Below are 12,123 nucleotides of genomic sequence, written 5' to 3' on the forward strand. Positions count from 1 at the left end.
TTAATCCCTCATGATCTGCTTGCAGTGCCCACTGGACAAGTCCATCATAGGTAACAGCTCCCACCAATCCCATTTTAAGGATTTTCTGGTGGTCGGCCGACAACCCATCCTTAAATACAGAATGGGACATCGTCCCTTCCGGGGTTTGCCGCCCCTGATGATTCCTGATACGCCGTCCAAAGCCATTCTCCATAATCACTGCTGTTTTCTCCCTTCCTCTGTTTTACCAGCATTATCATTCCCCAGTTAGGTTGAGATGGTCCCATTACGCGCTGCACGTCGTCTTTAAAAAGATTGTATGCCACAAGTCTGTTTGCTATAGTTGTGTTACTGGCGGGGCACCACGCTGGAGTCTGGAAATTTGCATCCAACTCGTTCCACTTGTCCCTTGGACATTTTGCCCGGAATAGTTGATGTACACCTCCTCATGGAAATCATGTATGTCGTACATTTGTTTCATGTTAGTCCAAAAGTCTACATTATGGCTACATGGTTTCAGGTCACCCAAATCCTTGAGAATTCCCTGTTTCTCTAAGGGGGTAAAGGTCTTAAACCTGCAGGTAGGATTTGCTATTGTCCCGCCTACGACTACGGGGGCTGCGGGCCAGCATCCTTGGTCCTCCGTTTCCTCCTCTTGTTCCAGGGCACTAGCCGCCACACTGTTATATGGAGGAGGGGCAGAGGCCGATCGTTTTTCCCCTATTGGGCCAAACAGGCCCATGTCTCTTTCGCCCTCCCCTATTATTTCCCTTAACTTCTTTATTTCTACTCTGGCCTGTTTTAATTCTTCTATTTTCAGTTTCAGCTTACTACTACATTGTAATAGTTGTTTTATCACAATTATACCTGCTTTTTCTACACGTTTATTCTTTTGTTTTTGCCACCAGGTCTTCTGACCAGTGGGATCCTTCCTCATTTGGATCCCACCCATCTTTCAGCATCTTGTCGATTAAGCCCTTCCGGTCGACTGCATAGAATCTAGTAAGGGTGCCTTCCTCACCCCAGTCTGATTCTTTCCCAATGCAAATCTGTGATCCGACTTCTTGGCGGCTTTCCCGCTCTGGCCCCTTCACGCGACTTTAATCCTGTCCCAAGATTTCCCTGTTAATCCGATTTCTTACTTTTAAATACTACCGATCTTTTATCGCAACAACAGTGTCCCTAACTTACATTACTTTATGGTTATTTCACGCGTAATGTATTAAGCCCATATTCACTCTACGTCACAGTGTGTCTCTTTACCGTTTCACAGACTCGTCACGATTTGGATACTCGTTCCGTAGACAGACAAATGGCCGCCTGGATCACATAATTTCCGGGTGGTATTCCCAAATCTACTCACCCACTCATGTCCTCTTGGCCACCGTCCGTCTACGTTTCGACGTATCCTGCCGACTACGCCAAATAAAAGTGGGTGAATCACTAGTTAGGATAAGAGAGTCCGCACGCAGTCTGTCAAGAGTAAAGAATCAAACAGTTTATTAACTAAGGCTGATCAGGTACTCTAGCTTTGGGCTCCTCAGCCTGTTCCTGGCTGACTCGGGGTCTGACACCCAGCATTCTGTATTTAAGCTTACAAACCACAAGCGCGTGCGTCATTGTTCCATCAATAGACTGCAATATCCTTTTGACAATTACAACGCCTCTAATAATCTCGGGACTTTCCATTTAGCTACAAGTCAAGCAGAGATGTTATCCTGTTATTTCACACCTTAGCCTGACCGCAAGTCAGCATGTCATGTTTCCACAGCCATCTCGAAGGTGCATCTGGCTCTGTGACCTATAGCTTGTGACAACGGCAGGTACTCTTATCTATAGAGATGCTCGTTCATCTCGATCTATGGTTGCTACTACCATTTGTTGGCCTAATTTTACCTAAACCGTCTGAGCTGTGGTTTCTAGCAGCTGCGTTTAGCTGTATGCAAAGCTCCTATGTGAATTTGTTTTTAGTTTGCTGTTGTCAGGCAAAAATTTCTTGACTATTTATTCTTACCCATAAAGCCATGCTTCTGCTAAGTGCGATTTCTAAAAATCCACTTCAAACACTAACAACAACATCAACAACAACACAAACAACACCACGACAACAGCAAAAACAACATCAACAACAAACACCAATAATACCACGACAACAGCAAAAACAACAGCAACAACACTAACACCAGCAACACCAACAAGAACACAAACAACACCAACAACCACGACACCAACAACAACACCAAATCCAACACGAGCACCAACACCAACAACCCCAGTAACACCATCAACAACACTAACACCAACTCCACCAACTCCAACAAGAACACCACCAATGACAACACCAACACCAATACCAAAAACAACACCAACATAAAAAACACCAACAACAATACCAACATTAACAACAACACCAACAAGAACAAGACCAATGACAACACCAACACCAACAATACCAAAAACAACACCAACATAAAAAACACCAACAACATCACCAACACCAACAACAATACCAACATTAACAACACCTACAACAACAACACCAACAACACCTACAACAGCAACACCAACAGCAACAACAACACTAACACCAACAGCAACAACAGCAAAAACAACACCAGCAACAACAACACCAACAACATCAGCAACACCATCAACAGCAACACCAACTCCAACAACACAAACAACAAGAACACCACCATCAACAACACTACCAAAAACACCATCACCAACAACTACACAAACAACAATATAACAATGCCAAGATCAACAATGCCAACAGCAAAAACACCACCAACAACACCAAGACCACCACCAACAATAACACCAACAGCACCAACATGAAAAACAACAACACGAAAAACAACAACACGAAAAACAACAACAACAATTCAAACAACACCAACAACACCAACAACAACAACAAAACCAACACCAACAACAACACAAACAATACCAATAACAATAATACCAACTCCAACACCAACACTAACACCAGCAGCACCAACAACACCAACAGCAACAACAAAAACAACACCAACAATACCATCAACAACACCAACAACAAAACTAACACAAACAACAGAAACAACAACACCACCAGCAACACCAACAACACCAACACCTACAACACCAACAACACCACCATCAACACCAGCACTAAAAACACCAACAAACCAACACCAACAGCAGCACCAACAATAATACCACCAACACCACCAAAAATGCCAACCACAACACCAACACCAACAACACTAACAGCACCAACAAAAACACCAACACCATCAACAACAAAAACACAATCAACACCAACAACACCAACACTAACAACACCAACAACAATTACACCAACATCAACAAAAACAGCAACTACAACACCAACAACAGCAATAACAACAACACCAACAACACCAACTACAAAACCAACACAAACAACACCAAAAACACCTGCAACACCAACAGCAACACCAATACCACCAACAGCACCAAAAACTCCAGCAACTCCCACAACTGCAACAGCACCAATAACACCACCAAAGCAAAGCCAACACCAACACCAACAACAAAACCAACACAAACAACAACAAAAACAACATCGCTAACAACACCAACAAACAACAACTACACCAACACCAACATCCCCAAAAATACCACCAAAAACACCAGCAACAACACCAACAACAACACCAACAACACCAACACGAAAACTAACAACACCACCAATAACACCATCAACACCAAAAACAACAACAACAATACCAACAATACCACAAAGAACACCAACATCAACAACATACATCAACAACAACACCACCAACACCACCATCAAAAACACCAACAAACCAACACCAACACCAACAACACCAATAACAACAACACCAACAACAAAAACATGAAATACAACACCAACACCAACACCAACACCAACACCAACACCCCCAAAAATAACACCAACACCAACAACACCAACAGCAACTATAACACCAATAACACCAACACCAACACCAACACCAGCAACAATACCCAACACCTACAACACCAACAACACCACAACCAAAAACACTAACAACACCAACACCAAAACTAACATCACCAATAACACCATCAACAACAAAAGCAACAACAACACCAACAACAACACCAATAACACCAACATCAGCAACACCAACAGCATTATATCAACAACAAAAACACCAACTGCAACACTAACAACAACACCAACACAAACAACAACAACAACAACACCAACACAAATACCAACATCACCAACAATACCAACAATTACACCAACAACATAACAAAAACACCAACTACATCAACAACAGCAGCAACAACACCACCAACACCAACAACACCACCAACAACAACACCAAAAACACCTGCAACACCAACAGCAACTATAACACCAACAACACGAACAACAACAAACCAACACCAACAACAGCAACAGCACCAACAACACCATGAACCCCAACAACAACAACACCTGCATCAACAACAGCAGCAGCATTAACAGCAGCAACATCAACGGAGGGTGCGTTTGTCTGTCAGAGGTGCCATCTTTCGGATGAGGCATTAAAATGAAATCTCGCCTGCTCTTTCGGTGGCACTATTTCAATGAAGAGCAGCAGCAGAGTTATCCCCGGTGTCCTGGCCAATATTTATGCCACAACTAACACCAAAACAGATTATCTAGTCATTATCACATTGCTGTTTGTGGAGCTTGCTCTAATCTGCCGCATTTCCTGCATCACAACAGTGACTACACTCCAAAAAGTACTTCATTGGCTGTAAAGCTCTTTGGGACGTCTGGTGGTCATTAAAGGCGTGATATAAACATGTGAAATTCACGAGCATGAAAAGAACAGCCGGGCCATCAAGCCTGCCCCATACCATGATGACTAGACATTTCCCGGCCTCCACAGCTATGTAATCTGCCAGTGGGAAAACAGTGTGAAACCCAGGGCCAATGAGGGAAAAAAAAATAACCTGGAAAATTCCTCTCCGACATAGTCAGTCGATCGAAACAATTCCTGGAGGTCACTCGGACCAAGTGATAAATACAATGGGATAAAAATTCATTATAGCCTGGTTTGAGGCGGTGACGCCGCCTGGTTGCTAACTTTAGCGGTGGGCGATGTTTACCGCATCCAACCACGATATTGATTTTTTAGCACCCCAACGGCTGGATTTTTGGCTTTTTGCAATTTTGCCCATTTCCGGGCGCAATTTCCAGCAGATTCAAAACTTTAGCCCCAGGTTGGCGTTAGTGCCAGAGCGCGCAACATTCGCCAAATGAAAGTTCATGAGGAGCATTAGCGCTAACTCTGGCGTTGCACTACACAATTTGTATGTCAGAGCCGAATGTCCTGGCGCTAAAAAAATCGGCCATTCTGCGCAAATTTTGTTTTTCTTCCCGTACTTATGGTCTGCTGTCCGATCGCAAACCAAAATATAGGGTGCAGCCATGCGCATTTGCAATACACCCAGGGCTGAATCAGCCATTTTTAAATTGGATTTTGATCATGAAGGATGAGGAATCATGCCAGGCGATTTAGCCAGGAGGCTAAAAAAGCTCTAGTGCGGGCTGTGGAGAGCAGTTGGCAGGAGTTACATCGGAGGGGTGGATCCAGACCACTGCCATCCATTTTTAATTGTATATGGACGGAAATCACTAAGGTGGTCTCTGCCTCAGACAAAGTAGTCAGGAGTGGCATCAGTGCCGAAAAAAGTTCAATGACCTTTCGAGGGTCGTTAGTGTACAATTTTTATTCGTGTACTCCTTCATTACTTCAATTATAAATCTGACACACTGTTTGTTCTCATGCTTTTGGTGCCTGTCAGCAGTCTGTGGCTGTTCTCATGCTGTTGATTTCTCTCTTCCATGGGTTGCCTCCTAAAATGCATGACATATCGGTAGGCTTAATTTGGCATCCTATTTACAATGAATGATCTTTACACATTATTCAATTTGTTTTCTGAGATCTCATAACATGTCGCCGCACTTCGATGTCCTCCCAATGAACTGCATGCAACTTCTAAGGCCATCAAACAGAGGACTGTATTGCATTCAGACAGTATGGTATAAATGCTTTGGTGACTATCTGTGCGTGCCACAAGAGCAGATATACCCTCTTGTAAGCATTCACATTTTCATCTTTGCATGCCAAGAAATCTCATAACTGGTGCCAGGTGAGGACAGGTGGTGGTCCACCTCAGACCCTGCCAATCACCGACCTTGAGGAGCGAGTGGCAGGTCTCATCGGCATCTCAGGTCGGGCAACTATCACTGGGGCTGCTGACCCCTGCTCAGAAACTGAGGGTAAGTCCTACACACTCCCTGGGCTGGGTTGGGCCAATGTCATGCAATGTCTGTGGACTAGGGTTGGGGCAATGCCATGCAATGTCTGTGGACTAGGGTTGGGCCAATGTCATGCAATGTCTGTGGACTATGGTTGGGCCAATGTCATGCAATGTCTGTGGACTAGGGTTGGGCCAATGTCATGCAGTGTCTCTGGATGTAAGTTGGGGCAATGCCATGCAATGTCTGTGGACTAGATATAGTGGAGCAGCAACAGTCCTTCAAATGAGCTTGTGCTATGTGACCTTCCTCATGTCACCCTGTCCCCTCCCCTGCTGCTAACCACTCGACTGTTGCTTTCCACTTCCAGATGACTAGCCACAGCCCTAGCATCCCTCAAAGCAACACTCCATGTCAGTCCATCAGGTGGAGGAGGAGGAGGAAGAAGAGGACGAGTTTGAAGATCCGTCGACTCCGGGGCAGATGCAATCCATCCCTCTTTTACCACTGGCACTCACCTGGTCTAAGGACGACGATGTAACTTTCTCGGGGTTCAATAACTCTGAGGCTCCTGGGACTAGTGGCATGCAGCAACGCAATTCTGAGGTCCAATCCCATATACCATCTTTCCGGAGGGTGAGTCGGCAAAGTCGGTCTGCTGACAGACAGGCAGACATGGAACTGGACATGGTCGGACTGTCCAGGGAGAGCATCTACCTCACCCGCCAGCTCCTTGATGTCTTGTGTAGGATTCCCATGACCATCGAGACCCTCACTGCAACCCTTACGGAGGTAAGATCACAGATTGTCGGTGCAAGCCGTGAAATCAGCGAGGCCATCTGTGCCCACACGAGGCTGGTGGCCTCCAACAGTGACATTGGAATCCCAGAGAGTGTGGGACAAAGCCTTGCGGAATATGGTGCATCACAGGCACAAGCTCTGCTTCAGCTTGGGCAAGTGATGCAGTTCACAAACTTTTCTGCCATACTCTCTGCGTTCCCCACTGGCACACCCAGACCCAACCACCTGTGACTATTGACGCCGGTGAAGAGGCACGCCAGTCAGAAGCCGAGTCTTCCATGCCACGAGCTGGTCCAGTGTGTCCCCAGGTGACGTCTTCATTGTCTCTCCCCGCAACACAGCAGCGCTCTGACAACGTTGCTTCACGCCATCTTGGTACGACTTGGGTTAGGAGCAGCAGGCAAGGGAGGGGCAGAAGGGTAAGGTGGGGGGGAAAGCCGGTAATAAAAGCAGCGGTTGCTGCATTTATGCTGTTGATGCTGGATGCATCCTATGTTTTATATTTTATTATTATGTTCTGATTTGTCATGTTCATAATGTTGTTGTTGAATTATCACACTGCTGGATGCAGCTAATTTATGTTATTTTATTAAAGTTAACAAAGTTGATAAAGTTTACAATGTTTAATAAATTATTTTGTTCACCTTAACCATTCCTGTGTAGTGTCTCATTTGCAGAACAAGAGGGGGAATAGTCAACATGGTGGGATAGTGACCAGGCAACGGTCAAACATGCCGTTCAGTCTTCAAGCAAAGCGTTGAATTATGAGCTGCTGACGTAAGGCTTTCTCAGCAGCAAAATTTGCACAGTCCCTCCCCTGTGGTTGTGGTGGGGGTGGTGGTGGTGGTAGCATGGGTTCCTCGCCAGGCTCCTCTTCCCCGTCTTCCTCCTCCTCCCCACCTCTCTCCTGAGGTGGTTCTGCAATCCCCATTGGCAAATCCTGTCCCATCATGATGGCTAAGTTGCGTAGCATGCAGCACACCACAATGAACTCAGAGACCTGCTGAGGGGAGTCTTGCAAGCAGCCTCCAGAGTGGTCCAGGCTTCGGAAGCGCTGCTTGAGCACTCCAATTGTCTGTTTGACAATGTTGCATGTGGCTGCATGGCTCACATTATAGCGATGCTCGGCTTCTGTCTGAGGGTTCCGGAGGAGGGTCATGAGCCAGGTGGCAAGGTCGTAACCTTTGTCCTCCAGCATCCAGCTTTGGCCTTGTAGTTGACACTGGAACATGCGTGAGACACTGCTCTCGCACAAGATGAAAGCATCATGGATGCTCCCTGGATATTGGGCATTGACTGCCATGATGCGTTGAGTATGGTCACAGACGACCTGTACGTTCTTGGAGTGGAATCCCTTTCGGTTTTGGTAAACCTCTGGATTCTGTAAAGGTGCTTGCAGGGTGAAGTGCAAACAGTAAATGGAACCCTGAACCTTGGGGAAGCCAGCAAATCATCCAAAAGCTACAGCCCTCTCATTTTGGCTCTCCTTGATCATTGGGAAGTTTATGAAGTCCAGGGGTCACAGTCTAAGAATAAGGGGTAAGCCATTTAGAACTGAGATGAGGAGAAACTTCTTCACTCAGAAAGTGGTTAACCTGTGGAATTCTCTACTGCAGAAAGTAGAGGCCAGTTCGTTAGATATTCAAAAGGGAGTTAGATATGGCTTTTATGGCCAAAGGGATCAAGGGGTATGGAGAGAAAGCAGGAAAGGGATACTGAGATTGAATGATCAGCCATGATCTTATTGAATGGCGGTGCAGGCTCGAAGGGCCGAATGTCCTGCTCCTGCACCTAATTTCTATGTTTCTATGTTTCTATCTTGCATGCACACAGTGCAGTAGTCACCTGGCGAGTGCAGCAATGTGCAGCGTGCTGCGAGATGGAGCATATGCCCCCCGCTGATTCCTGAAAGGTGCCGGAGGCATAGAAGGCAAGTACCACAGTCACCTTTAGCTCGATGGGCAGTGCAGTCCTATTGACAGATAGTCAACGACTATCTGTCCCACCTGCGACAGGGACTGTGGTTCTCGTATTGGACTGTACAGCCACCGAAGAACTCATGCTAAGAGTGGAAGCAAGTCTTCCTCGATTCCTATGATGATGAGAAGGCTGTAGATCTGGTTGTAGGAGCTGGCATCTCTGTGACCACCTCTTTTTGGAAGCGCAGCCTTCTACTGTATTGTGCCTCAGAGAGTTGCAGGTATGAGCGATGTTCCCTATAAACTCGTGGGGGGTAAGGCCTCCTCCCCATACGTCTGCGACCTCTTTGATTACGTTGAAAATGATCATCACTAAGCCTTCTTCCAGCTCGACGCCGTATAAATATAGCAGCCATGATTAATGGCTGACATAGCATGACCCCATCTTTTAAAATCTCCTTAAAAGTCCTTTAAAACAAACTATAAACTCACGTAAACTTCACAATCAAAAGTATGCAGTAACGCAGTGTTCTTTTCCCAATGCTTTTAATCACTCAGAACTCCGACTTTCTCCTCCATTTTCAAGACGGCGCCGTTAGCACCTAGTGCACGCTGGGTCCGACTGCATTTTGCTGGCGGGTTCAGGCAACATGCTCGACAGTTCCGCCTGGGGCGCTAGCACAGCGATGCATGATGGTCAAAACAACGGCCCCACCGCAAAACCACTGGCAAAAATTCCGCCCATACATAAAATCGTGTGTGCCTCGTATAACACCCAAAAAAAATCATTTTTGTGCCCCGACCAGGCACTAAATGGGGTGCAAATCATCCAAAATGTCAGATGATCCTGGCAGCTGCTGCGCCTCATTTATCTCAGCTTATCTCTGAGTTTAGGAGGTCCGACAGTTTGGGAGGCCCAAGAGTTCCGAGAGTTCGGGAGGCCCGAGAGTTTCGTCAGTTCGGGGGGCCCGGAATTCTGTGAGTTCGGGAGATCAGGAGTACGAGGAGCAGGAGGGCTGGAGGTCAGCGAGGAGTTCACTTCTGGCGAAGAGCTCACAGCCCTTGTCAGGGCAGGTAAGTGATTGGCTGTTTGATTGGTAAATATCTTTCTCTTTTTAATCAGATAAGTCTAATTAGAGGGATGGCAGGGCAGCTCAGTCCTGTGGAGTGCATGTCGTGGGAAGTCCTGGATTCTTCACCATGTGTACAGGAGGTGTCTCCAGCTTCAACCACTCGAGCTCCGCATTTTGGAGCTTGAGCAGCGGGTGGAGTCACTACGGTGCATCCACGAGGCTGAGAGCTATGTGGATAGCATGTTTCAGGAGGTGGTCACCCCGCAGCTTAAAAGCATGCAGGTAAAAGGGAAGTGGGTGATCACCAGACAGCGGAAGAATGCTGGGCAGGTAGTGCAGGAGTCCCCCACTGAGTCCATCTCGCTTTCCAACCAATATTCTCTTTTCAGCACTGGTGAGGGCGATGGTGCCTCTGGGGAGTGCAGCCAGAGCTTGGTCCAAGGCACCACGTGTGGCTCAGCTGCAATGGGGGGGGGGGGGGATGAAGAATAACAGAGCTGTAGTTGTAGAGGATTGAATAGTTAGAGGAATCGAGAGGCGTTTCTGCGGCCATAGACATGACTCTAGGATGATATGGTGCCTCCCTGGTGCCACGGTCAAGGATGTTACAGAGCGGACGCAGGGCATTCTGGGGGAGGGGTAAACAGCTGGAGGTCGTGGTCCATTTCGAGACCAATGACATCGGTAGAAAGATGGATGAGATCCTGCAAGCAGAATTTAAGGAGCTAGGAGAAAAATAAAGGGTAGGGCCTCAACGGTTACTATCGGTGCCACGTGCTAATGAGCGCAAGAATAGAAGGATAGAGAGGACGAATGCATGACTAGAAAGTTGGTGTTGGAGGGAGGGCTTTAAATTCCTCAAGCATTGTGACCGCTTCTGGGGGAGATGGGACCTGTACAAACCGGACGGGTTGCACCTCAACAGCACCGGGACCAATATCCCCACGAGGAGATTTGCTACTGCTGCCGCGGAGAGTTAAAACTAGCTTGGCAGGGCGATGGGAACCTGAGAAAAAATTCAATGAGGAAGGAAATAAAGCTAAAATTGGAAAGCAAGAATGTAGAAAGTGAATCTGTAAGACAGAGGAAACAAGGGTTGGTAAGTAGTAATCAAGGAGGTCTTCCTGTGCTAAATGGTATATACTTCAATGCAAGGAGGATAGCAAATATGGTGGATGAGCTGAGAGCACAGGGAGACACTTGGGAGTATGATATTATAGCCATTACATGGCTGAAAGAAGGGCAGGTTTGGCAGCTCAATATTCCAAGATTAAAGAAACTATTACAGCTGTGAAGAGAGATGATATGTTAGAGGGATCATCAAATGAGGCCATATGGGTCGAACTGAAAAATAAAGGGTCGATCACCCTGCTGGGCGTGTAGTAAAGACCCCAAACAGTGGGAGATAGAAGAGCAAATATGTAGGCAAATTTCTGTAATGTCCAAAAACCATAGATCAGTAATAGTAGGGGATTTCAACCATCCTAATACAAATTGGGACAAATATAGTGTGAAGGGTATAGAGGACATTTTTTAGTCAGTATGTAACACGCCCAACATGGGAGGGGGCGATTTTGGATTTAGTTTTGGGGAATGAAGCTGGGCAGATGGAAGGGGTATTAGTGGGAGAACACTTGGGTGCCAGTGACCACAATTCAGTGGGATTCAAGGTAGTTATGGATAAGGATAAGGATAGACCAGGAATAAAAGTCCCAAATTGGGGAAAAGCTAACTTTTCTAAGTTGAGAAGTGATTTGGCCACAGTGGACTGGAAGCAGCTACTTGTAGGTAAATCAGTGTCAGAACAGTGGAAGGCATTCAAGGAGGAGATCCGGACCGCTCAGGCCAAACATGTGCCCTTAAAGAAAAAGGCTGGGAATAACAATTCTAGAGCCCCCTGGATGTCTAGGGACTTACAGGAGAGGATAAAGAAAAAAAGGGAAGCGTATGTCATCTCTGGAGGAATATAGAAAGTTCAGAGGCAAAATTAAAAAGGATATTAGGGATGCTAAGAGAGAGCATGAAAAATTCTTGGCAAGTAAAATTAAGGAAA

General features: G+C 46.3%; 1 protein-coding gene across 1 annotated transcript in view; it reads left to right on the forward strand.

Annotated features, from left to right (window-relative positions):
- The first annotated feature begins 6,688 nt into the window (after positions 1-6,688).
- LOC139276783 (monoglyceride lipase-like) overlaps positions 6,689-12,123 on the forward strand; it is a 77,755-nt gene continuing 72,320 nt past the window's right edge. Inside the window, exons 1-2 of the mRNA XM_070894787.1 lie at positions 6,689-7,069; positions 9,892-10,071. Of these exons, the coding sequence (XP_070750888.1) occupies positions 6,689-7,069; positions 9,892-10,071 (561 nt within the window). The remainder of the gene's footprint in view (positions 7,070-9,891; positions 10,072-12,123) is intronic.

Source organism: Pristiophorus japonicus, chromosome 12, assembly GCF_044704955.1.
Source record: "Pristiophorus japonicus isolate sPriJap1 chromosome 12, sPriJap1.hap1, whole genome shotgun sequence".
In the NCBI taxonomy this organism is placed as follows: Eukaryota; Metazoa; Chordata; class Chondrichthyes; family Pristiophoridae; genus Pristiophorus; species Pristiophorus japonicus.